The 27,486-nt window shown below is 39.4% G+C and overlaps 2 protein-coding genes across 10 annotated transcripts in view; one reads left to right on the top strand and one right to left on the bottom strand.

Annotated features, from left to right (window-relative positions):
- The window catches only part of HECTD1 (HECT domain E3 ubiquitin protein ligase 1), a 61,605-nt gene extending 55,592 nt beyond the window's left edge, over window positions 1–6,013 (top strand). For all 8 annotated transcript variants that reach the window (XM_063398867.1, XM_063398863.1, XM_063398862.1 and 5 more), the window contains 8 exons: window positions 52–253; window positions 403–540; window positions 804–1,411; window positions 2,926–3,004; window positions 3,115–3,208; window positions 3,521–3,671; window positions 4,519–4,663; window positions 5,059–6,013. In XM_063398867.1, coding sequence (XP_063254937.1) covers window positions 52–253; window positions 403–540; window positions 804–1,411; window positions 2,926–3,004; window positions 3,115–3,208; window positions 3,521–3,671; window positions 4,519–4,663; window positions 5,059–5,196 — 1,555 coding nt within the window. In that variant the 3' untranslated portion in view covers window positions 5,197–6,013. The remainder of the gene's footprint in view (window positions 1–51; window positions 254–402; window positions 541–803; window positions 1,412–2,925; window positions 3,005–3,114; window positions 3,209–3,520; window positions 3,672–4,518; window positions 4,664–5,058) is intronic.
- A 1,234-nt stretch (window positions 6,014–7,247) lies between these two features.
- AP4S1 (adaptor related protein complex 4 subunit sigma 1) lies at window positions 7,248–27,433 on the bottom strand. 2 transcript variants are annotated; one of them, XM_063398873.1, is made up of 7 exons: window positions 27,142–27,433; window positions 22,092–22,236; window positions 20,242–20,442; window positions 18,784–18,870; window positions 17,630–17,698; window positions 14,544–14,567; window positions 7,248–8,005 (listed from the first exon to the last, which is right to left on the bottom strand). In XM_063398873.1, exons 3-7 carry the CDS (start codon window positions 20,377–20,379, stop codon window positions 7,877–7,879), a joined length of 447 nt encoding a protein of 148 aa, XP_063254943.1. In that variant the 5' UTR covers window positions 20,380–20,442; window positions 22,092–22,236; window positions 27,142–27,433; the 3' UTR covers window positions 7,248–7,876. The 2 variants fall into 2 exon arrangements, with proteins under 2 accessions (XP_063254943.1, XP_063254944.1); XM_063398874.1 differs by having other exon boundaries at window positions 14,556–14,567.
- Between the last annotated feature and the right edge of the window lie 53 nt (window positions 27,434–27,486).

Here is a 27,486-nt window from a genome sequence, read left to right as displayed (position 1 = left end):
ATGCTGGAAGACATGGAAGTTTGAAACAGCTGGTGCTTGGTTTATTTCCAGAGCAATTGTATGGCTGCAGAACAGACGTGAAGCCACTGTTGAACGGACAAGGACCACGAGCACAGTGCGCCGTGATGATCCCGGAGAATTCCGAGTTGGACGCCTCAAACATGAAAGAGTGAAAGTCCCGCGAGGTGAATCCTTGATGGAATGGGCAGAAAATGTCATGCAGATTCATGCAGACAGAAAATCTGTTCTAGAGGTAAAGCATATCTGCCTAGCAGAGCGAGGTTAGATAGCTATTTCTAATGTACTGGACAGGATATTGAATATCCTGTTCCATAACCAACTTTTCACTGAACATTTCACTAGGATTTTCTTTTACTGTTAACTTTCCTTATATTTTTCTAGGTTGAGTTTTTAGGGGAGGAAGGAACAGGCCTGGGTCCTACCTTGGAATTTTACGCCTTGGTGGCAGCAGAATTTCAGAGGACAGATTTGGGAGCTTGGCTTTGTGATGATGATTTTCCAGATGATGAGTCCCGTCAGGTATATTTTAATTTGTATTTTAAACTGAGTACTTGTGTAAAAAAAAAAAAAAAAAGAAAAATGAGCTAGACATCCAGGAGGGAAGAAGACATTTTCATACAGCAGATAATCATCATGGTCAAGAATGACCACTCTGGTCCACATTTTGTTTTAACTCTTCTCTTTTTAACAGAGCAGTGCAGTATAAGAAGTTAGACAGTGCAGATATCTAATTAAATCCACCTTTAACTGTGTCTGCTTTTTTTGTCTGTCTCTTAAATCAGGTTGATATTGGAGGTGGATTGAAACCGCCTGGCTACTATGTACAGAGATCATGTGGACTGTTTACAGCACCATTCCCACAAGATAGTGATGAACTTGAAAGAATAACCAAACTCTTTCATTTCCTTGGAATTTTCTTGGCTAAATGCATTCAGGACAATAGACTTGTGGATTTACCCATTTCTAAGCCTTTTTTTAAACTCATGTGTATGGGGGACATTAAAAGTAACATGAGTAAGTTGATATATGAATCACGGGGTGACAGAGACTTGCACTGTACTGAAAGTCAGTCAGAGGCTTCTACAGAAGAAGGACATGATTCCTTGTCAGTAGGAAGTCTGGAAGAAGATTCCAAATCAGAATTTATTCTTGATCCACCAAAACCTAAGCCTCCTGCCTGGTTTAATGGAATTTTGACATGGGAAGACTTTGAATTAGTAAACCCACACAGAGCTAGGTTTCTAAAAGAAATTAAGGACCTTGCAATTAAAAGACGTCAGATTTTAAGCAACAAAAATCTGTCAGAAGATGAAAAGAACACAAAACTGCAGGAATTAATGCTGAAGAATCCATCAGGTTCGGGACCTCCTCTTAGCATAGAGGATTTGGGGTAAGTTTTCATATTTATTTTTAGATATGCAAACAGTGTGTTAGAGACAGAAGCTAACACATAACTACAAACGAAGATTTCTTAGTTTTAAATAGCATCATTTGCAAGGGGGAATCCATAGAGACGCAGATATTCTTTTCCCTTAGCTTGAGGATTTTCTCTTCTCACGTGCTCAGTTTTCTAATCTTAAGTGTGGCTATGCTGCAGTGATGTATGACTCTGGAAAAATAAATACTTGTAAACGCAAGCATTTGTAAAATCACAGCCTTAAAAAAAGGGTGGTTCAGTAATTTCTTTGCTATGATAACATGAAACTTGTTGAATTTTTTGGAGAGCTTTTAAAGAGGACAGATTGACACTTCAGATTGTGTTCCTCGTGCAGTGTTTGAATCCATGTTAAACAGAGCATGTGTTGACTTTTAGCAACTGTAAAAGACAAAGTACTTATAAGTTTACTAGTGTAAACCCAAGTTGAGATGTCATCTTCCCTAGTTTTAAATATTTCCTTTGAAACAACAGGTTTTCTACTATTAATATTGTGCATTACTTGTTATAATCATGTTGTGCCACTAAAGTTGTGTGGTGTCAGAGTTCAGTAATTACTTATGGCCTTGGAATGATAGCCTGTCCTGAGCTGAAAGGAACCCCCAAGGATCAACCTGCACAGCACCATCCCCAAGAGTCACACCCTGTGCCTGAGAGCAATGCCCAGACACTTCTTGAACCCTGCCAGGCTGGTGCTGTGACCGCTTCCCTGGGAGCCTCTTCCAGTGCCCAAACACCCTCTGGGTGAAGAATCTTTTTCTACTGTCCCACCTAACCCTCCCCTGACACGGCTTGAGGCCTCGTGTGTGTCCTGTTGCTGTCACTACAGAGAAGAGATCAGTGGCTGTCCCTCCTCTTCCTCTTGTGAGGAAGTTGTAACTGCAGTGAGGTCTCCCCTCAGTCTCCCCTTGTCCAGGCTGAACAGACCAAGCGATGGCTTTTATGGCTCGAGACTCTTCCCCATCTTTGTAGCTCTTCTGTCAATGATCTGTAATAGCTTTTTATCCTCAAAGGGCTTGTGGAATTTAGACTTGTTATGGAGAGAAAGCAGGTAGCATTATTCAAGGGCCTAAATGCCTAATAGCTTAAGTGGCTCTGTAATTGTTATCGCTGGAATTTAATGAAAGTTATTTTTCTGAATTTGTGAATTATAATGGTTTGAGTAGTTTTGAAGCTGGTAGCATAAAGATATCAGATTTATGAAATTTTCAGTGGTTGTTCAAATCCAAATAAATAGTGAGAATATGCATATTCAGTCATATATTTGAAACACATATTATCTGTATAGTCCATTACTGCTTGTAGTTCTGTGCTTTTGTACATACATGAACAGTGCTTCAAAGTGACCCACTCACAATGGTTAGAAATCCAGTGAGGTGCTTTTGGGTGTGACAGCTTGTAAATCTGGTGTGTTTACAAAAGGAGTAGCAGACTTGTTTTCAGTTATTAACTACCTTTGTATTTTGAAGTTTAAATTTTCAGTTTTGCCCTTCATCCAAAGTATATGGGTTTACAGCTGTGGATCTCAAACCAGGTGGTGAAGATGAGGTAAGGAAATAATCTACCTTTACAATTTAACCAGCAGTTTAATTTTTATTGTCTCAACAATAACTTTAATGTACAGTGAATTCTTACAGTATTTATCTACTTCTTTGCAGACTGTAACAATGGATAATGCAGAGGAGTATGTGGATCTCATGTTTGACTTCTGCATGCATACTGGTATACAGAAACAAATGGAGGCCTTCAGAGGTAATTGTAACTATAACAAAATATATGCAGTTAGGTGGAATAATGGGTGTTTAGGGCATGCTGGTTTAATGTGATGGCATGGAATGGCTTTCAAAAATAAATTTTTTCCCTAAAAATGCAATAGGTAAGATACTAATTTCAGAATACCTTTGCATTAGTTATGCTGGTTTTAATTGTGAAGATGTTCCATTTACCTGAACTAAGAAACTATTGATTGATTCTGGTTTGACTAAAATACAATTTAAATGCTGACATTATTTTATCAACATCATTTGGACTCATATTTATAACTGTATCTTGTCTAAATTAAAGATGGCTTCAATAGAGTCTTTCCAATGGAGAAGCTGAGTTCCTTCAGCCATGAAGAGGTTCAGATGATTCTTTGTGGAAATCAGTCACCTTCTTGGGCAGCTGAGGATATCATCAATTACACCGAACCCAAACTGGGATACACAAGAGATAGGTACTTTTATTCTGAGTGATTTTAAAATAGTAGCTAAAAGAAAATGTTAAATGATAGAATGTCCAGAATGTTCATTAGATGAAGATGCCAGATTGGATGAAATTGGAGGTTACTGAAGAGCAGGTAATGGTCTAAAACTGCATGAAATAACCGTGTATTACAACAAACCAAGTTAGAAGGTACTTGGTAGTTTTGTGATGAAAGAAGATAAAATTATTCAAATACAAGTAACTAGTGAAAATGTAATGGCAGCTAATACAGATTATTAAAAATAGATTTTAGAGCTTTTATTCTCATGTTTGATAGTAGTTATAATTTTTTTCCAGCCATGTACAGTTGTTACTTTGTCCATATTTCTTATTCCTTCCTCTTGAGGTGTAGTTAGAAAAGAAAGTGTCCTATACAGAGGACAAATATACTTACTGGTGGTTGGCTATCAGAAGGTGGTCTTGATGTTTTCAGGTTTGTGGGTTTGGGATGTGTTTTTGCTGCTTATCATGTTTGGTAGCAATAACATGCAAATTACTTCTGGAACTGTGTTAGAATAAACCTGCTGAAGTGTTTGAGCTCTACTTCTCTACCCAGTCATATGCACTCAAATGCATACCCAAATAACACTCTAAGATAAGTATGTACCTACATTTTTTTGTGTAATAGTCTGCAAGGAGATTAAAGACTGTTTTTTTGGATTTAAGGATATTTTATTCTTAATACTCAACAGGCGCTAGAATCTTACAATGTCTGCTTAAACATGACTAAAGATTGTAATTCTACTGTGTCAAGTTTTAGAACCCCCCTCCAGTCTCTTGTAGTGTTATCAGCAGTAACTGTTTTGCTTTCTTTGAAGCCCTGGGTTCCTTCGATTTGTGCGAGTCTTGTGTGGTATGTCTTCGGATGAGAGGAAGGCTTTTCTGCAGTTCACCACGGGTTGTTCGACGCTCCCGCCAGGAGGGCTGGCCAACCTGCACCCCCGGCTCACTGTTGTGCGCAAGGTACGGCGCCTGCCAGCCACCCTTCGAGCAGCTCTTTGCCTTGGCAATTGCAAGGGTTTCTGCATTTACAGCCATGGTTGTTATGTTAGTTATTTCATTTATGGCGCTACGCTAAGGTTTCAATACTAACCTCTTGCTTCAGGTCTGCTCTCCGATACCATATATATCTCTCTCCTATATTTTTCATATATAATTCATATATTTAAATATCAAAGTCCTAGTGTACATATAAAGCAAGTATATTTATAAACTGGCCTGTAGCTTTGCTGATGCTATTGTTTCTTGACAACTGGTGTTACATACACAAGTGCCATGCTTTAGAAGACTTTACAACTTTTAAGTTCCATACTGAGTGCTGTGAACAACTGCAGTAAACCTTCTTTTTTTTTCCTCAGGTTGATGCTACAGATGCAAGTTACCCATCTGTGAATACATGTGTGCATTACCTAAAGTTGCCTGAGTATTCTTCCGAGGAGATTATGAGGGAGCGTCTGCTAGCTGCTACCATGGAGAAAGGCTTCCATCTCAACTGAGCCGCTGACCGCAGCCTGGGACGTGGAAGTGTTTGTGATACTAGCGAAGCCTCTTGTGTTTGTGTGCAAAAATACGATCTCCACGCTGTGCTCTGACGAGACTTGCCTTTTTTTCACCTGTGAGGCTTTAGGAAAATGTGGAATGTTTGTTAGCTGCTAATGACAAAATAAATCCTTGTAACTACACAGCCAGCAAGAAATTGGCACAGAACACTGTGTGATGCTTCAAGGGCTTGCACAACTGGAAATTAAGGTGTTTCTGTTTGACTGTTCCAAAGAACAGATCATCAGATTTTCAGTGTTCACTGATACAAATTTCTAACAGTGTATTGTGTAAAGTTTGTCTTTTAATACCCTGTACACTACAGTTGCCATCACTGATCCCTGTTTTGCTGGCTTTAAGCTAACTGGTCAGAAACTTGCTTCCTTTAAAATTTAGACTTAATGGGCATCTCCAGCCTTTTCTTTTTTAATGGTGCCTGCACTATTGGAGTATTTTAGTGGGTTTTTGCGTATAATCATGCACAACCATTTTTTTTCTTCTTTTTCTTTCAAGTGGGAATATGTTTTGATTTTTCAAATGCCCTGCTATAAAGATCAAATCCTTAAGTGTGTTTGTGCAGCTCAACAATAAAGCTATTAAAAAACACTGGTTCCTAGTGCAAGGCACACTTAAAGCAAGTTTTACTTTCGGTTGTATTTTCTTTGTATATTATAAACATTTATTTAACTTGTTGCAGTTTGAAGTTTAAAAAAAAAAAAGCACCCAATGTGTAAGCTCAAAAGTAATCATTAAAATGTTTGCAACATATAAAAATGTCTCTTCTGAATACTTCATTAGTACTTGCTAAATCTCTGTACATGTTCTGAATAATGTGCCATGCTTTTTTAAAGGTTTCAAAGAACTACATAAGAGAACTACTGATCTCACAAATTCATCTCTATGCTTAAATCTTTCCAGAGTAAGTGGAACTTCCTAAGACTGAGTCTGGCAGTGATAACCTGCATGTGGCAGGTTTTGGTGCTCTTAGTGAGCCCCTGTGACCTGAGACTATAGTTCTTCATTACACTGGAGTAATATCTGGGTCAGATGCTACAGCTGATTCACCTTTACTTGAGATGGACTGGCTGTCTTGGTGTTAGCATGTGATATTTATTAGGGAAAAAGTGGCTTACAGTAAGATAAAGCAAGATGACATTATGGTTTTAAAGATTTTTAAGTAGTTGATACCAGAAAAAAGAAAAAGGCAATTGTAGTTGAATCTGTGTAGTAAGTTTTGCTTTGTGCCAGTTGTCTTTGTTAACAACCTTTTCTCAGGCCACTGCTGTGAGGGGCTTGCCAAAAGACTCTGCCTTGCACATACACATCAGGTTGGTGCCAGATTTCTTTTCACAGCATTGTTTGTAGGACTTTACAGCATTGTTTTTCTGATCTTCCCTAATGCAGAATTGGAGGGGAATATCCACCATCCTGCATTCCTGTGCCTGTCATGCTTCAGACAAACACCTGTGTCCAGGTTTATGCAACTCTGCTCCAGTCCCAGCATCATCTTGTTTTGATAAATGTGTTATCTGTGAAAGCCCTGTGGATTATTCTCACACACAACACTCTGCTCCTTAGAGCCTGGTATCTGAGTGGTGTTTATGTGACCAGTATGTGCTTTCACACAGAGTATGCTTGTTCAGTATCAGGTTATATCTAGGGTTGGGCTGGAGGTTAAGGAGAAGGAGGCAGATAACAGTTCTAGGAAGGTAAGTGGAAGTAAACTGAGATTGCCAACTGTCCCCTGATTTACAGAGTAGTGTGCAGTGTAAATCAGCACGCTCGATGCCTGGGAAGGCAACTTAGCATAGCTATGGCTTCCTGCTCAAGAAGGGAGACTTCATTCAGTACCTACCTGGTCCTAAGAACTTGCATATCTTTTAGTACTCATCTTCTGTAAGAGTTTTCATCTTGATGCATAGATAGCATATACAAGAGGAAAAAAAAACCACTGGTGGGCCAAAATGGAAAAGATTTTGTGTAATTTATGAAGCCAACATGACAAAAGAACATTAAACTTCTGATTTTAATTATCTTTTATTAATATTATAATATTTAAGTGCTAAATAATTCCAGTTACAACTTGCAAAGTGTGCAGAAATACTTAATACATCTGTACTTTCTTTTTTTGTTCATGACTTGCATGGCAAAGGGAGAGAAATCAGCTTTTTGGTGAAGGATGAATATAGTTTAAAAACTGAGCATAAAAGTCACACAACTATTATTAACAGTAAATTTGTATGAAAATAAGTTGGTGCTTGAGGGAAAGACTGAAGCTCAGTTTGATTTTATGTTTCTATGTTTTTTGTCTTCTAGATCTGGCATGATACTACATAATTCAAAGTGATACCTAGTCAGTCATGGTAAGTTTCCATTTCTTCATCCTCAAAATGTTTTAAAATTACTGACCATTCTGGGAAGATTTCTGCTGGGTCAGTGAAGCTGCATCTGAATGCATCCACATGTTCAGCTGTATCTTCCCCCTTGGGTACAAAGAGTATAAGAGAAATGGAAAATATTTTCCAACTAATTTGAACGTTGCATGGGTCAGTCTTGCAACAGCAGAAAACTGCTATAGGCACATTCTTGATGCTTTTGCCATCTTTTGTAGAATGCCTTCATCACTCTTGCATCTTCCTAGCCTTCTGCCACTTTGTCAAGCACAAACAGAGGGGCAAGAATTCTGTTCCGGTTCGTTTCCACGATGCATCCATTTAGCACCATTTCATCCAAAATTATGTGCACCCTGTCCAAATTGAACATGATCTGGAAACATTTCAAGTTAAGTATATTTTGAACAATGTGAAGATAATTCAGAAAAAAATCATATGCACCTAAGTCTTTACTAAAAATTTACAAAAATAGGTATTTCTTAATTTATTCTAGCTTATTTACCAGTATTTTAATAAAGCTAGGGAAACAGTTCAGCTGACACTTTTTTCTGATCACAGAGTGGTCAGAAGTAGAGAAGTTGAAGCCCCAGCAGTATCCTGTCCTGGAATATAGTAATAGTACATAGTGGCAAAAGCCAGGTAATCTTACACTGAGATGTAGGTGGTTAATTTTACTATCTGCCTGAGTACCATGTACTGTCTGGATATGAAATGTTATCAATGGGTCACAACCTTCTATGTGAAGATGCAAAAATTCTGAATTCTTCCAAGGAAAGTAATTACCAAGTTCTTAAATACCACATTCTCAGAATTTCCTTGCCCTGAGTTACTAACAGTATTTGATGTGCTTGGAAATAGCTTAAGAGGAGTATGCTAGTACATAAACTTACTGACCTAGCAGTAAATCTCATAAAGAATAGCAAAAGTAAATAAATGGTTCATATTTTAAATACTTTCTAAAATATATTTATATTCTCTAATATTCACCCAAAGGAAAATAATCTGGAGCTATACAAATTTGTCCAGTTGTGATATATGAAATTTGTCCATAAGCACATCTGTCTTTCCTTAATTTTATCTAACAGCATCTGTCTCCAAAAAATTGTGACAGGCCTTCCAGGGGTATGAAGTGGTGGGCATTCATGACACATGCAGATACATGCAGACATGAGTGTCCAGCACATCCACCGAACAACTGCCAAGGGTTATGCTGTGAAAAAAGACTCAGATGTTGCCATTTATCACCAGAACCTGAAATGGAAACGGGCACAGCAAAGCAGCCTGCTGGGTGCATCTGTCATGCCTCACTGACACACATACACAGAGGATGAATAACCCTTTATTTGCCTTACTCTCCACCTGTTGCTGCTTTTTATGTGTGTTCTATGCTGAGCACAACAGATCTGCATTGCCTTCATTTTGTACCTTCTAAATCTTGCCCATGTATTGAGGACTGCTGCAGTGGAGCTAGCCAGGCTTCGTACAGTAACTGCTAAATACATCTCTCAGTACTTTTCCCCCACTTTGATGAGTCTCTTGATGCCTTCTCTCCCATTCTGCTATTTATGACACTATGAATTGAACTCAGGAAAACAGGCTGGTTTTGCTCTAGTCTTTGTATTTATGTTAGTGGACTTCCCTGCTCATCAGTGGAGTTGCAAGAATCAGGTTTTTGAAGGCATCAGCAGTTTCCTCTGCTCAATGTGATAAGTATCAGTCTTTTCTTTTTGGACACAAGTCAGGCATTGAAGAAGACTGCTCTGTCTCTGACTGCCAGTGGATCTGACTTTGGCAGTCAGCCATACTGCTCTGCCAAAGAGCTGGAGTGAGTACTGAGCTGCAAATGACAGCAGCTCAGGAGCCAGCCATCTATGTATTTGTTCCTCCTTACTGTGAATGCTCTGGCCTGTACTCAGTGCTACTGTGTATTGTGCAGAAGGGGAAGCAATTGTAACACATCTACAGCCCAGTTGTTCTGCTTGACCAAGAGCACAGCATGTCTAGGTATGTGAAGTAGCACAATTCAGGTCCCCAAATAACTTTTCTGCTACTTACTGCTAGGTAAGAAACTATAGCTGTCAACAGGGTCTTGGGCATGGCCACGGTTCATCAGAAAGCTTCTAATTTGCTAAACTAAACGTAACTACCTAATTTAATTCTACATTCTTTAAAAAATTTCAGACTTCTTCCTGAATCTGACCATGGGCTTGCATTGTTTCTAAAAATCAGACTTGTGCCTTTTGATACTGAGGAGCAGTGTTCTCCATACAACTTCAAACAGTCACCATTTCTGTGGTATCAGAGACAAAGGTGGTAGCTTTACTTGGCTTGGCATTTTAAAGATTGAATACAAATTTCTTGCTGTGATAAACCCATTGAGTAAATCAGCCTTTACAGAAATATTTTAATCTGAGAAATTAAGATTTCTTTATTACAGTAATGTGAGACTTTTTAGAAAGAGAGCTGTTTTGCTGTTTAGTTCATCTCTAGCACTGCTCTGCATTGGGCTACAGGATCTGTTAAGGAAATTAGATAACATTCCATTCAGGTTTCAACAAGTGAGGAATCCAGTTCTTCCTGGCTTTTAATTTTTACACTCTACCACTGATTCACACTGCACCAGTTCCCATGGCAAAGTCCAGACCTTCCTCTTCTTTTAACAATTCCAAAAATGTAAAACCCAGACAACTTAATCAACCAGGATCAGTGGTGATGCAGCAACCTGCCACTGCCATCTTATTTTTCTGCATCATCTTTTTTAAGAAAACATTTAAATCACATCTAGCACTATTTTTTCCTCTGCTGCATTTCCAGAAGAGCCAATACCATGTCAAAGGAAAACTGTACCCATGCCAATAAGAATCTTGGAGCTGTTCCACTGAGACCCAGTGCAGTTCAATGAGATGTCAGTTTCCCTGCAGGCCATTCCGGGTTATTTCCAAATGGGCTTACTCCATTGCAGAGAAGTGGTATGATTTGTGTCCATCTCAAATGTGGTAATCTCACAGTCATCACTCCAGAAACAGTCATTTCATCTGCAGTTTGAACGGGGATACTAATACCATTCTGGAGAGATCAACTTGATTTTGAAAGGTCCCTAAACATTCTCTAACTTCTACCCTCAACCTAACATCCCACCTCCCTTCACCACACTGTTCTTGGCAAACAAGTGGATTGTACAGGGACCAACCCTGGCTCTTTTCCCCTTCCTGTAAGTTTCACCTATTGCTCTATGGTTACGTCTTGCCCAGCACAGCTCAGCCATTCATATCTGAATGCCCTGCCCAGGGAGGGATATGTATGTGATCCTTAGCAAGGCTCATCCTCCCCACCTGTTACTTGTTTGGCAAGTGACCCCAAACTTCAGGCTTTAAAGCCCTGAAGTCATAGATCCACACCCAGCTGAAAGCAGCAAAGCAAACCAGTTTGAGCAGCTGGCAACAGGAAAAGGCTGTATTTGGAGTTTGCCCTGCCATGTGCTCCACCCAGAGCTGTCATTTGTGGTCCTGCTTCCAGTAAGAATCCTGGCTGCCTACAGAAAGAGCATTAAGGGACTTTCACTAGATCCATGCAGAGGGTAACAGAAGAAGAAGCCAGAGGAAAACGTGTTCATCTCTGCATGTCAGCTTGGGAAAAGATGAGCCCACCGTGGCGTTTGCTTCCCAATTTTTGGCAATGCTGCAGCAGCTGCATACCAAGCAGCAGAAGTAAATGGTACCTACACAGTTGGCACTGTAAATCTTACACTAGCTTCTGGTAACTTAAAAGAGCTCCCCTTCTTAAACACATTAATGGTACTTTCTACTATCCCAGAGTTTTTATGGCAAATGCATACTAAGGGGAGGTACATATAACAGAAGTATTGTGTCTCCTTTCCCAAAACATATAGGCAGTTGAGCAGGGAAGAGGGGAAGGAAAGAAGGGGAAAAGGCACAGTTAGGACTTGGTTGGAATAAATAACTTCTTCATATGGAGGCATTTTAAGAGATCTCAGGGTTTTCCAAGCAAGTAGTTCAAGGGTGTGTCCAGGCTTGAGATGATGAAGTGCACCTTGTGATCACAGAACACACCCAGGAGCACAAAGGCTTTGTAGATTACAGTACAGGTACATAAAAGGCAGATAGTTTGCTACTGAATATACAGCACTACAAACCCTTGGTTTCCATTGCATACATTCATCTTCAACTAGAGATTAGTTGGAGTTACTTCTTTAGTCTGGACTCTCACTCATTCTGATTATCTTTGCCAATGTTCACTTTGAGTAACTTTTAGCCTACCTAATGGCAGGCACATTTAAGGAACTGAAACCCATGAAATGCTTTCTTGGCCATTTCTTCCTCAAATGACTATGCTGATATTAAATAGGAGACAAAGGTGCCTTCAAGGTCTGTGAAATTCTAGAACAGCTAAGCTAATTTTAAGCTAGTCTTTATAGGTTTCCATTTCACCAACTTATGTTACAGTACAAACTGAAGTGCATCCTTATAAATTCTCAGAATAAATTCATCATTCAATTTTCTCACTCCTTAAATGCACTGTATTCTCAGTGTTATCCCACAGGGAACTGAGGAACAGTTGATTCACGTGACGTATTCCCTGTATCAAAGCTTCTTATCTGTCCTAGGAGGAACAGCAGCAGCTAGTTGCAATGGAATGTAATGGCTTTTTAGGATCAAGACAACATTCTTCAGACGCTTAGTCCCAGAGCTCTCTGTCACCCCCTCCCTTCCCACAAGGGCAGCATAAGTACCTGTTTCTCTACAAGTTAATAATGTGTCTTCAAGTAAGCTTTGCTTCACCAGTTCAAGCAATAGAAAAATTACCTTTAGTAATTTTAGAAACTGTCATACTTACCAGTGTTTTGTTCCCTATAAAGCTGCTGTCCTAACATTTGTGTTTTTATAGTCTCTTTTGTCCTCATTGTAGCAAGAAAGTAGTTCCTACCCACCCAAGCTGGAGTTTTAGTGCTACAGAAAACTCCTCCCACTTATTTAATAGACAAAGTGAGGCTTAGCCAATGCTATTAACACATTAGGGCATAACACCCCGAGGACAATTTCAGTACTTGTTCAATCACACCACTACTTAATGATATTTTAAAAACAATCCAAACAACTTTAGGAATGTTATGTCATTCCAGCCTAGGCACTCTTAAGTGTGCAACTGACTCTCAAAATGAAAATGGACATCATATAATGGCTAAGTGCTTCACAGTTCACACATGAAAGCTTCTGTAAAAAGCTGGCTATTCTCAAGTACTTAGCCAATAGGTAATCTGTGTTCATTTTTGCAGAATACATGAGAGAACTGTGCAGTCGTTCATGCATTGTTTACTATCAGTGTCATACATACCAACATGATGTATAAATCCTGTTGGGAAGGATTCAGATTGGACCCAGTCCCTGCATGGTGCCCAAAGGCACCTTTCCTGACATTTGACTGCAGACAGACCAAGACATGAGCTACAGTCTGGATGCCCTGGATGAATTCAGGGCCTAAATGGAAGCTGGAGTTCTACCTCTGCTGGAGCTGCATTGCCAGGAATGCTGGGGTAATGCACTGTGTCTGGGAGCTGCAAGAACCAGTGCATGTGCTGCAGGCTTGGTGTGGGCTCCAGGGACATCTCAGCTGTGTGATAGGCTCAGCCTTTGGATTTAACTGGGCTTTGCTCTGTGCATGGCTGAATAGCCTTACTAATTATGGTCTATTTTAAATGGGTTTGAGTTCATGTCATTTCCTGCTACTTTTTCATGGTAGTAAACACTACTGGCTATATAGAATAGCCACTATCATATTTAAAATAAACTTCCTATGGATCTGTACACAGAAATAATAGCAGAGAGTCAGGAAATTGAGAGTCTCCTGCAAGATATTCTATAAACAAAGATTCTGTAAATGCTACTTGGTGTTCACTGATGCAGACCTTCAGACAATACCTTCTCCAGCAGATATTTTGCATCCAAGCTAACTGAGCACAAGAGTTATTGTGAGACCATCTGGCAGATTACAAACTTTTTCTATGTTCTTCATAAGTGGTAATTCATAAAGTAAATAAACTAAATTACTTGATTGCAAGATAGCAACTGTATTTCAGGTGTGTAACTGAAACTCTTTGTACCAGCAGATATGCATTTAACCAACAAATATAAGCATAAGAACTGCTGGAGTAGAGTGAACATGCAGTGGAAGAACTGAGAAGGAAGACTGTGCTACATTCTCCTGGTTTAATTTTTCCAGTACTGTGTTTTATTTACTTACTATTTGTGTTTAATTGTTCAGGACTGTATTTTAGTATTTGTATTTGGGTGAGTTTTAAATTATATTTTAATTAATACCCAGCAAAACACACACATGAAAATACAGCAGTGTAAGGGGAGGAGTGGGAAAAGAAGTTAGCACCTGGTTTCCTAAATATTCTCCTCCTAGGTTTTTTCCTCCTTCCAAAGATACAGAAAGTAAAACTCACTTCTTGCTTTCATGAAGCAAGATCAAACTGCAAACGTCATCTTACAAATAGTGCTGCTATTTGGCTCAAGACACAGCTGTGACATTCAGTTGTTACAGCAATTTCAACATCTATTTTATTGTAAACTCAAAGTGAAACCTTAAAGAGGTAACTAGTTAATCCTGAAAATTCCCCATGAATTTAACTTTCCATGTACTTAGTTCTCTCAAAGCAAGCTCTCTGTGTCTTACTTTAAATGGAACCAGGCTTATCGTAATGATGGAGGATTTAAATAGGTGACCCATGTGAACATCAGCTGTGCTTTCAGAAAGTGCCAAAGTGGTGCTACTTACTGCAAGTGCAAAACTGGGGAACATCTGCGTTGACTTGAGTGACAGCCAGTGTTATGAAGACAGTATGAACTGGAACATACACCAAAAAGCAATTACAAATGGATTTCTGATACTGAAAAGGATACATCTAATTCACTCTGCAAGGAAAAGAGATAGACAGCCATTAGGTACAGCTTGATCTCTTATCTCAGATGATCTCATATCATAATCATTAAACATTACACAGCCCTTCAAAGGATAAAAAAAATCTTCAAAATAACAATAGAAAATTTTAGAGTGATTCAGATTTGTGTTCTGGACTGGACAATTAAATGCTCTTTCTTGCAACACTGCTTTGCTTTACATGTGTTACCTGTCTCTGTAATCAAAGCTAATGTTTTACTTAAAAATACCCACTACAAGTAACAATTTGAATATAGGCAGTGCCATCTGAGTGAGTGGGTAGAAAACCAGCAGCTCTAATCATGGCAGTTCCAGCCTTATATTCTCTCTTCTTCCTTCTGCAAAACCAGGACATTAATACCAAGTTTACACAATTTAAATTGTTGCTGCAGAGCATTTCAACAGCAAAATCTAGACACTTTATATACCCATGGCTGTGGTAGTGGCTGCATATATTAGGAAAGGCAACTCCAAGCTTTGGACCCTTAGCACTTCTAAGAATTCTCCAGCCCCAGCAACACAATTCTTGATATAGTCATCATTTCCCTGCTATTTTTGGATTTACCCCGAGCAGTATTACTCATTTAACCCAAACATCTGAGCTGGAAGCCCTTGTGGTCTCTGCAGTCAGCAGAAGAGATGGGGATCTTCACCAGTTGACTCGGCACACTTGAGGCATGACTCACGTTCTCGAGATACTCATTGGTCTCCACTGCCAGTAAGGGGAGCTCAGGATGACCAAACTGCTAACTTAGGTGCCTCAGTTAAATAGCTAAACTTAGAAAGAATTAATCACAGCCTTAGCACTTAAGATCTTGCAGAGTTGGGTGGAGATTGCCCAGCCTCTGCTAAAAGAGGGAATCTTTATCTGCTACCTAGAGAATTTAGTTTGATAATGTGGTTTTCATTCCTGATCTAAACCTGGTTTTAAGGCAGAGTAAAACTGGTAAGGTTTTACTGGTAAAATTACTACTACTTCTGTGATCTCAGGATGATCTAAACTGCACTAATTTTAGTCTACAGGCCTTGCTGAGTGACTGCCATTCTTCAATTAGAATTTTTTAATGCATCACAAAAATTGCATTTTAAGGGCCCAATCAGTTAAAGTTTTCTCAGCATTAAAAAGTGGTTGGAGATATTGGAATTCTAAACAGTATACAGAATATTTCTTGGATAGCCATATAAAAGTGAAGGGGACTCAGAATTACATCTCACAAGCAACTTTGAAACCTTTCCTCCTAATTCCATTGATGTTTGTTCTCATATCTGAATTCAAGCTCTGTAAACTCCATTAGATAAAAATAGAGTACATGAGAATGTTTAAAGCTCTCAAGTCTAAATATAATAGATGACAAAATGTCCTTCTAGAGCAGGACACATTTTCTCTCTTTTCCCAGAGTTCTGCCTCCATTGTCATCATCATGATTTGGGATTCTGCTAAAATTCTGCAAATCCTAAACAGTAATCTGTACAAGTACAGGTTTATACTTTCTTGCTCTGTGGTTACTGCCAGAAACCCCAGTTAGAATTACAGCCCTTTTCTTAGTGCTCGGCCATTTATCGTGTTACATGATATTAAAACCAGACCCATCAAATGGCATAATATTCTTTGAACAGCCCCCTTTTAGGTTCCTCTTGTCTCAAACCTGAAATGCTATGGAAAGTAAAAAAACCCCAAATCTCTGGTATGATGAACTCAGCAAATTTCTAATAGCTATCAGTGGTTGGGTTATATGTGTGGTCAAAGGATTATATATATACTACATTTATATGTATAAGAACTATATCTATTTTTGCTCTGCTTTAATTGAATAAAATTTGAGAGGTGCTTGGCAACTACTAGCTCAGTCAGACAAATAAGATGTGACTGAGTTTTATTGTGCATTCCTATGCTGCCGAGATCTAACTCCATTCCTGGTTATCACTGCTTAGGCTGGGACTACAATCAGCAATTTTAAGAGAAATTCTGAACTCAGTGCAGTCAGATAGTGATATACTTAGTACCAGCAGTTTCAATGGGCTGGGGCAATGGCAGTTGAGATAACAGCCTAAAAGATTTGCCAAGCATCTAAATAGGGGAGGGAGCAGATTACTTTTTCAAGCATGTCCTTGAATTTACAGAGCGAGCTCTGCCATGCCTGCCATGGTACTAGAACTGGGAAAGCAGTTACAGACCCTGCATACTGCTACCTTGTATGTACAGTTACCAGTGTAATGCTCTGAAGTACATGGGCTACACAGGAAACTATCCAGTCCTCTTTTCCAAGAGGGATATCCAACATATTTCAGCAAAGGTTAACTGAAACTGCACCAAAGTATGATTTCAGTCATTTTTTTTTTGTAACAAGATCATTACAAACGCTATATTAAATAGCAAATGTTCTAACCAGAATTGCAAGGCTGCATTTTCAAACTTTCTAAAAACAAGCAAGCAAAAACCCCCTCCTACTAAAAGGAAAGGTGTCATTTTAAGTGGAGCCATGTCTGATGTTGAATCCTTAACAAAATTACTATCTCTGTAATAGTTGTGTTATCAGATATCCACCGCTGCCTGACAACAATATGGGGACTACAAGTACAAACTGGTTTTTGAGGTTTCTTTTGCTCCATTCCTCTGATCTTGTTCAGTGAGAGTGATGTCACTTCCTTACACCATCTTAATCATGAATGAAGTTCATTTGGGGAATGTAATGCTATAAAGTGTTCAAGAACTGAAAAGTAAAACCTCTTTATTTCTTCAAAACATATAAAATGCCCATGGCTAATTTAAGAGTATATGACCCAAAGAAACCCCATAAAACCTATAAACCCATGTTTTTCTAACAGAAATATTTCTGGTATTGCTTGTCTGATAATTTATAACCCATGTATACGTCTCTGAAAAATCACCTGATACTGCCTTTCCCCACAGTGATATTTATCAAAATTCTAAAATATAAAATTTTTTTTCTCCTTTGATTTATTCTCTGAAATGACACTTTCGCCAAAGCTTTGAAAGAAAAAAAAATGTTTATAACAGATTCAGTGTCTCACTCACCACTCTGCTGAAGTATTTGTCCAAAACTTCCACAAAATTATGAATCAGTTCATATACTGCCATCTCATTCTGAAATTAAAACCAACTGAATATTAAATCACTATCTAGTAAATGTAATAGTATTCCTTGTGTTAATTCAGTTTGTGGAGAATGAAAAGCCACTAGACAATAGAGTAAGCCCTCTGCTCAGGCCATGTATCAAGCCAGCTGAGGTGCCCAGAGCCGGGCAGTGCTCAGGCAGAAGCTCCAGGCCAGCCACACAGAGCAGCTCTGCAACAGCCCGGGGATTCTCTCACGTGGCTGCTGCCATCCCATGCAGCCTTTGTCCCACCCCTCCCAGCTCAGCTCCACAGACACACACAGCTAACTAGGTTAAGCTTACCCGTGCTGAAGTCACACCAGGCAGCTCTAGCACAGAGCCAGCCTCTGCTGGGCAATTTCTGTAGCAAAGCCAAAATAATTTGTCCCAAACTGCCTGCCACGATAACCCTGACTTGAAGATACTGTGGTAGGCAGCAGCTACCTTCTACACCACCCTGTTAAGGCCTCCAACAGTAAGTGCTGGATTAACTTCTGAGAACCAGTTATCAATGCAAACACTAAGGCCTCCCAGGTGCAACCTGAACAAATGAAATAACAGTACTTGTCAGCTTTCAGATACCTTTTTTTCCCTTTTTGAAAAGCAAAATAAATTGGCATCCTTGTAGCTGATAGTACAGGATTTTTTTCTTTGGCCAAGGACCTTAAAAACAGTGAGGAGTCACCACAGATGAGACAGCTGACTTGGCTGTAATGCCAACATTTGTTGAGAAAGCCCACCTCACTAAATTTGTACAGAATTAATACAAGGCTCAGGAAGACTACCTGATTACCTCATGGTAACAATTCATTCTACTGCTAAAGACCAAAGTCAAACATAGCACACTTGCTTTTATATCTCTCTTACTTCACAGAAATAAAAATTTTGAGGTGAGGGGATTTGTTTGTTTGGCTTGGTTGGGGTTGGTTTTTGTTTCTTTGTTTGTTTTTTTTTCCCACAATGACTCCTTGAAATTCTCTAATTGCTATTGAAAAATTCCACATTGGATGAAGACCTGAGCTCCAGCCTGTGATAATCACTATAAACATTCATTTGAGGGTATATAATTTCTTACCTCTGTCTGGTCGATGCCAACAACTATGAAAAGGGCTGCATACTGTCTGTACACCAGCTTGAAGTCCTTATACTCAATGAAGGAGCACTAGGCAGAAGCAAAGAGAGTCAAACAGAGCAGCTGCCATTTCAGCATACAACATTGCTCAAAGGGCCTGAGCTTTCAGTTTTGTAAGACCCACAGAGAACATGGACTTCCCAAGATTCATCAATTTTAACTTGAAGGAAATTTAATACGGTAACTGTTACACCACACTTTTCATCTGCTGGAAGAAAACACGCCGCCACTTTTTAACTGGAAAAACTGAAACATGCGGAATTGAAGTCACTTGTTTGGGGTTATAAAGGCACTCAGTACTTTCCCATAATTTTCATCTGCAAGCCCTTTCAAAAAGAGACCTGGAGGTAATTTTCCTATTTAATAAATTGTCAATATTTTAATGTGAAAATTAAGAATATTAGCCTTCCAGACCCAGCGGGGAGTTAACCCGTGTTTCCCAGCCGCAGGGAGCCAGGAGATGGCGCCGTGTCCCGCCGCTGCAGGAGCTGCCGCCGCCTTTTCCCTCGCGTCATTTCGCCCAGCGCCCGAAATGGCAGCGGCAGCGCCGGCGCCTCCTGCGCTCGGCAGTGCCCTCGCAGCAGCAGCGCCAGGACCGGAGTGCCTTCAGCCGCTGTCAAAGCTGCGAGCTAAGGCCCTTACGAGAACTGCTGTTTTTATTGAGGTGTCCTAGGATGAAGTATGTGAGGAGTGCTGTGCAAGAACACACATCATTAACGAAAAGTAAAGAAGCTGACTTCAGAACGCAAACCAAAAAAACTTCACTGTCCAAGTGATATATTTCTCCTCTAAATCAAGTCAATGTGCAAAAGTTTGGTGCTTTTCTTAAAGAATCAATGATTAAATTAAGAGAGCATTGAAAATCCCAACTTTCATCCAAAAAATATTCCAACTTCTATGTTTTCTGACTTTCTTGCAGTACACATGAACACTTTTTTGAATAAAGAAGTCTACTACAGAGGGCTAAAAATTTGTGTTTCCAAAATCCCCTGTGCTTTAGATAATGTTTTCATAATTTGGGATCCTCTACCCTAAGTTTAAACTCGAAGCTGTCAGTACTCTGCCTTCTGACAACACAGTAATATCCCTCTATCCATCTCTATCAGACAAGCAATACAAGGATAAAATGAGCTTTTCCTGGACTCCTGAGCTTCTTCAAACAAAGAAGAGGAATCTTCATGACAGTGATACACACAACTCCAACATCTCTATAAGCCTCAGAAAAACATTTTAATTCAATACAGAATAACAATTTAATTGACTGAACCCATAATCTAGAAACTCTATCTTTTTTATCATGGGCGCAAATGAAATAATGACCTGCAATAGACACTGATAGGTTTCAGAATTATCAATGGGAAAGGTGTGAGATATGGATAAAATAAAACATATAAAACCTACCTCATCCTTTGATCGGGAGAGACAGTTTTTAATTACTTCAGCTTCCAGCATTGTCCGTTTATTAATTTCTACATGCTCATAATACCTGGACAGTCTTGTTTGACCTTGTTTGTTAACCATAAGAAAAAATTTTATCATTTCTTTTTTGTTGATTTCAATGGTAGATTTCAATTTTGGGTGCAGGAATCAAGAAGAATATTTCTGGGAGCAGGAAAAAAAAAGAAAAAAAAATAGTAGTAATATCTAGGAATAAAGACTTCCTAAAAGCTATCCAGCCCAGGTATGCATATATTTATGACTGAGTTTACTGCCAAAACATAGAACATTGAAAAAATGTCTCAAATCTTTTGCACACATATTATGGAAAAGCTTCCTTTTTCCCCCACACAACTATTCACAAACTATCTGATAAATAACAGCTTTCACATTTTAAATTTTCACGTTTCAATCAAATTAATTTCTTGATAGGATTTCAGAAATTGGAGGAGTAAACAATTACTTCTTCATAACCATAAATCTACTCACCATTTTCTTCTGGCATGCTAACTTTGCAAACATCAAAAATTTGCCCAATACCAAACCACACTCCTAAGAGCACAATTTGCCTATAAGCACTTTTTTCCCCCTGACTTGTATTTAACAATTAGATTCATACCATTATCATATCGAATGGAATGGAGAGATGGCAAAGGGAAATGCATGGGCCACAACACATGATCATTACTTTAATGCAGAATGAGAGACTCCTAAATATTTGGGTATCTGCAGTATCAACACATATCTTGAGCTGGACCAGGAGCTACTGAAATCTGTCTTTTCCTGTCTGATTTCCCACACTGATGCAAAAGGTAAATTTTGCACTTACTGGAAACAAAAGTGTGGGTCTTCAATAGCTAAAAAGAAATCGGTTGACGTTAATTACTCAAAAGACCTTTATCTCAATATAAATAAATATTAATCCACTCAACACCATTGAAATATAGGTATAGAATATAAATATACCACATGCAATGTACAGTGAAAAAGGGCATTAAAAAGAACACAGCATATGTCAGAATCTGCTTGCTAAACAATTGATATCTCGATGTTTTGAAAAGCATGAAAATAGAGTAAACTGTAGATGTAATTTTTTGAAATAGAAGTTCTGAGTTATTTTCTTTAATGCCTGAGCACAATCACTGTAACATTTTCCATCTGACTCTCTATTTGCATCCCAGATTCATTGGCCCAAGTAATCTTGAGGTTTGTGCACTGGAAATACAGCAACTACTGCAAAAGTTATTTTTCTTTTTTTCCAGTTCTGAAGAGTTGGTCCTTACTTGGACCATCTTAGGTCTCACACCTTCTATGACAAAGTCTAAACAGAAAAACCCTATCAGGAATCCACAAAACAATACAGTGTAGCTCTTTGAATAAAAACAGTGTATCTTAATGCAAAAAAGCAAAAGGGGGAAAAATACAAGGCAAGCTCCATAGGTGCTGCATCATATTATTAGCAACTTGAATAAGCTGGCTATATACCATCCATGGGTGACAAATGTTTCATGACAGTGATGCAACAAGTCCCAATATATTGTGCTTACAATAATTATTGCTTACTTCTGATTCACAGTGGTCACTGTTTTCTGAAAGAAAAGCCACCTCTTTTACCATCACTTGGATCTCAAGAAAAGGACCTTTTTTTCCTCAGTGTACTGTGGTTTACTCTATCTACAAAGAAGTTTAGATTCCCATATGTAATTCCAAATGTAGTTTTTACTAATTTGAATTGATACTGAGCATTCTTAGTTGAATGACACGTAGAATGACAGGATGTATTTGGAATCGTGACAATCTCAGAGCTTTCTCACCTCCTCCAGGCAGGTGAAGCCTCTTCAGGAAGGCGCGTCTGCTGCGTCGCTCCCGCAGCGGCGTGCTGGCTGCTGGTCGGTGCTGCAGGGTGGAGCACGGCCTCGTGCACTGCACCAGCACTGCTGGATCAGCACAGCCTTGGCTCTGAGAAAGAATGGACCGGGTCACTGGCAGGGAAAAAGGGCCCAGACAGAAATGTATGGTGGGATCTTCACTGTTGGATGGCAAGCACACTGACACTGATGGCTAAATGGGAGCCTACCATCTACACAGTCTTTGCTGTGTTTAGTATATGGCTCTATTTTACCCCATATCCTATTTTCAATTGCTGCCCGAAGTCAGAGTTGCAATGTCTTAATATTTTTAAGCATAAAGTTGAAATACCAAGATGACATAGTCAGTTTTTGATTAAGACCTTCCAAGAAAGACAAGAATGGACAACTCCTTCTGGCTCTGAATGAGGCCCCCTAGCAAGAGCCAACCTCATGACAGAAGGAATTTGAAATTTTAAAGTTATTTAAGAAGGAGCTGCAGCATGAAAAGAAAAAACCTAAGAAATGCTGCCCATTGTTTTAAGCAAGCTCAGCCACAGGAGACCAACTGCAAAAGACGTTTGTCCATGCTAAACAGATAATAACAGTGGTGTAGAAAGCTTTTCTTTTTTCACCTGAGTTTTGCATTTCATCTTTGTGTTTGGCACTGCTGAAACAAAAATTAACAGTTCTCTGTTTTGATCCAAATTATTCTAATAATTTAGTTATCAATGGTACCAAGTGCTTGAGAATAGGAGGACAGGGAGAGCATTGCAACTACCCCAGGAGCACTGACAGAGCTGTTGTACTTTGAGTTACTGTTAAGCAGTGTGTAACAGCAAAACATACCACAAATTCATACGTATGATCCTATTGCAGGATTGGCCCCTAATCCTAATTATTCCTTTATTAACCTAATCTTTGTACATGGCTAATCCCTTTCTGATGTTATGACTATTTTATCTGCATATATCCTTATGAATGGCCTGGATTGTTTTACAGATGAAAATATTTAGACCAGATTGGTTTTTTTTTTAAATCTGCACAAATGATCTTATCCAGAATAGATTAAAAAGAAAAAAAAAAAGTTGTAACAGAGGTAGAACCATAGCAGCACTCAAAAGTGTTATCTGTAATTTATGAGACAATTATTATTCATAGGATTAGAAAATATAATCAACAGGTTTTGAATCTGCAGGAAAGAGATCCACTCTTTCTGAAGCCATTTCTGTGTTTTCCCACCAGCCCTAAGATAAAGATTTCCCACCAGCCCTAACATCACTAAAGATAGCTTTCAAGATTTTAACCAGAAATTTTGTTCATATAAACGGCAGCACAAGTACACAGTTTTGTGCAGAAAAAGTGGAATAAATTAAAAAGTTCAAATAATAGCTTCAGAAAAAATTACAAAAAGTATGCAAGCATAGCTGACTTTGAGAATAATGCTAGTGTTAAAAATATCTTAAGGGGTTTCCTTATTTCCTTTAGAACTAATTCTGAAAAAAAATCACCTGTAGTAGTAAAAGCATTTGCTTGCACAATTTACAGAAAAAATGGGAAATGACAGAGTTTTGTTTCTAACAAAAAAAATTATTTCTTCTCTTTTCATCTTGGCTTTCAGATACAGAAAACACATTAAAATGAGTTTTGTATATATAGGATGTAAAGAAACCTGTGAAGTATAATAAACAAACAAAAAGCATATCTGTGCATGTTGAAGGGTAAAGAAACTGCATTCCTTCAAGTTCTTTTTATTTGAGAAGCTACCTTTTATGATCAATAATCAGTACTCTACTTAAAAAGCCAGCTAACATTCTGCTGATACAACTCTTACGTGCTTTTCTGAGCATTCTCAGGCACATGTCTGCGTGTATCCATGCACATACACACAGATTATGATGCTTTTATGCATGCAGAATCAAATGGTTCAAGGGAATTGGTGACAAGATGCAAGCCTTTCGTATCTCTGCCATTATTTTGCTCATTTTAGTAATGAAAAGGCATTACTATCTGAAGGCTGTTTGTCAGAAATGAATAGACTGTCTCCTTCCAGGTCACTGGACAACTATCTGCATCACAAATGCGCTCAGGAACTGAAGACTGGAAGAGACTGTCGAGATCCTGATGGACTGTCAAGTCCAACTCTCTCCCTCAAGCACGCATCAGAAATTTTGTCCAGAACAGCCTACGGTACACGCTTCCTGCATGTCCTGCATACCCAATCTACAAAACACCTATGGAACTCTGTTACTGAATGAAGACTCCCCATGAACAGAAACCTCAGAAGGTGTCACTTGGGAAAGCCGTAAAAAGTCTGGAAACTGCAAACTTTCCTTCAAAAGGAATTACCTTCTGGAGTGACCAAGTAGCACTCTCCTATACTTCCCTTACAAAATACATCTTCTCTAAAGATAATTTAGCATGCATAGAGATGACATAGAGTTTATCTCCTGTGATTTAAATATGAGTGTTACAGTGTGTTAGATCTCACCCTCATTAAAGTATCTCTTGCAGATAAATATCTGTGAGAGAAAACTCCTATCGTGATTGGCCTGTGTGACTCACATTGCCAGGCTGACATGGCTCAGTAGCTGCTTCCAGGACATGTCAGCTCTGTAGGCTGCATAACCACATGAGACACCTCAAAGTAACTTGTCCCTGTTTGAGTGACACTCCTTTTCAGATAACAGCTGAGACCTCACAGAGAGGCAAAGCCTGCAATACCTGTTCTGCAGATAAAAAGATCTTAAGTCTCCCACGAGGCCAACCCAGCTGATCCTACATGCAGTAATAAGTAAAGCATATTTTAAATATAATTTTAATTATTCCTCTAGTATAGATACAAGCACTGAATTTAGTTTGTCACAGATTTCACCAATATTTATACATAATTTGACACATAAATTATAAAAAAAGAAACACAACGTAAGTTTGAATTGTACTCGCAATACAGCTGTAATTCAAATAAGACATGTGTCTCTCAAACTACAACCACTCCAGTCAATGTCTACAGATTTAGAAGTATTTTAATTATTTCAGTCTAAGAAAAGTTTGCAACATTCTAGGGCTCTTAGCTAGAATGTAAGAGATAAAATCTCATAAAGAAGAAGTGGCATGAATATGTATTTAAAGAACTGCTTCACCAAGAATTAAAAATAAATGTTAGAACTACAGGCAAATAATGTACTGCACTGTCCAATTCTGAACAAGTTGATTTTCTGGATGCAGAGATCTAATGACACTGCATGTGTCACTACATGTATGAAATGTAGAATCATAGAATATTCTGAGTTAGAAGGGACCCACGAACATCATTGAATCCAGCTCCTGGCCCTGCACAGAAAATCCCAGGTCACATCCTGTGCACGAGAGTATTGTCCAAAAGCTCCTTGAACTCTGTCACTCACTCAGCCTAGCACTGTGAGCACTTCCCTGGGGAACCTGCTCCAGTGCCCAGCCACCCTCTGGGTGAAGAGCCTTTTCCTAATATCCCACCTCAGCCTCCCCTGGCACAGCCTCAGGCCGTTCCCTGGGTCCCTCAGGTCCTGTCCCTGGGCACCACAGAGAAGAGATCAGTGCCTGCCCCTTCAAGAGGAAATTGTTGACTGCACTGAGGTCTCCCGTCAGTCTCCTCCAGGCTGAACGGACCAAGTGACCTCAGCTGCTCCCCAGGTGCCTTCCTCTCCAGGCCCTTTGCCAAATGTGGAACAAAATGGGTTAAACTAGACTGAAAACATTAATGGAAGTTTAAAAATGGCGAAATGATAGAGGCATGAAGCACAAGCAGGAAGCACAGGAAAAATTATATTTTTGTTTATTGAGCTTCCTATAGATTTATTGCACAAAACAATGTAGCAAATGAAGACCACACAAATAATCAGAACCCTTGGTCTTCTACTTCTGGTCTGTCAGTGGACAAGGCTTTAATAAAACCACGTACTATTTTAAATTTACCAGTAAAAGTAATTTTTGCATTCTTGTTTATTACTGTGCCCATAACAATCCATCAAAAAGATGAAACAAGTATGTCTGTGGGCTTTAAAATAAAACACTGTGTTCAATTTCATAACAGGGATTTTTTAAAAAAGCAACCTTCATTATCTAGGGAAGTCAAGGGGGGAAGGAAAGAATAAAAACATTTTCCTTTGCTGCTGTCAAAATGCTGGCCGAATATAGTAACAGCATTAAACTGTAATAACTCCCATATACTCAGGAATGAGCAATCTCCTGGACAACTGGAGCTAAACAAAAGGTTAAACTAGTTATGAGCTAAGTCTCAGTTTTTAATAATGATTAGGTAACTGTCGGTAGACAATGAAAAAAAACAGCTGAGGTGGAAAGGAGCTGGATTTACATTGCCTAATTGGTATGGAATCAGGAAGAATGGACAATGACATTTTAGTAGGAAATGATTTAATGGAGAAGAAAGGAAGGACTGGATGAACTAACTGAAGCATCAATACACACCTAATGAGTGACTGGTAAAGAAAGGAAACACCAGTACGGAGACAAACATTATTTTTTCCAGTAATTAACAGAATTCCAGGTCTGTCAAGAATGGGCCTTTTTTAGGAAACTACCTAGGTAGTGATGAGTACAACATGTAAAAACTTTGAAGGAGACAAAACCAAAGACCTACCTTACTTAAAATGGGTGACCAATGTATCATTTGAAATAGGATGTGATTATAATTTTTAAGTATTACATTTCAGAGTAGTATTTTGCTACCGAGGCAATTTCACCATATTCAAACTAGAACCTCAGAAACGGCATTGCTATCACTGATAAAACTGAGCCAGATAAAACAGACCAGTAATTTCTTGCAAAATCATCCTCACATTGAAGAGTTTTGAATAGCAAACATGGTGCACTCTTCCTCCTCAAGGAGAGAACACATTACACACATCACAACCGAGGTATCATGAAGACCACCAGAGATTAGCCAGCTTCCAGAAACATACCACAAATTCAATACATCTATTCTAAACAACCTCCTTGTAGGGCAAACTCAGCGCACCATTACATCGCGCAGAGTCTCAAAACCCGAAGTGCGGGACCCGCGCGCCGCTCTAGGACGCAGGCCCGGGCCTGGCCGCATTCCCGCCGACTCTTCCCAGGGCGCTCGGCACTCCCGAGTCGCGGGGCGAACCTCGCCGCCACTCCCGGCCGACACCCGGGGCAGACGGGAGCCGGCCGGGCCCCCGGCCGCCAGCCCGACACCGGCCGAGCCGGGGCGGCGCGGGGGCGAGGCGGTCCCCCCGCAGGAAGTGCCCGCCCGCCCCGGGCCCGTCCCGCTCCCCGGGCGCGGCGCTCACCTCGCTCCCGCGCAGGCGCGTGGGGCGGCGAGAGGCGGCCGGGCCGC

This window comes from Prinia subflava, chromosome 5 (assembly GCF_021018805.1).
Source record: "Prinia subflava isolate CZ2003 ecotype Zambia chromosome 5, Cam_Psub_1.2, whole genome shotgun sequence".
NCBI classification, from domain to species: Eukaryota; Metazoa; Chordata; class Aves; order Passeriformes; family Cisticolidae; genus Prinia; species Prinia subflava.
The sequence above is the reverse complement of the archived record's forward strand: the minus strand, read 5'-3'. Positions and strand labels throughout refer to the sequence as shown.

Bases quoted from the DNA above. Each gene is read 5' to 3' on its own strand.
- AP4S1 (XM_063398873.1), bottom strand. From the start codon at position 20,379: ATGATAAAATTTTTTCTTATGGTTAACAAACAAGGTCAAACAAGACTG. The intron at 18,871-20,241 runs GTAGGTTTTATA...GCTTCTGCCTAG, and splicing joins TCTCCCGATCAAAGGATGAG to TGCTCCTTCATTGAGTATAA. The intron at 17,699-18,783 runs GTAAGAAATTAT...TTTTAATTTCAG, and splicing joins TTGGCATCGACCAGACAGAG to AATGAGATGGCAGTATATGA.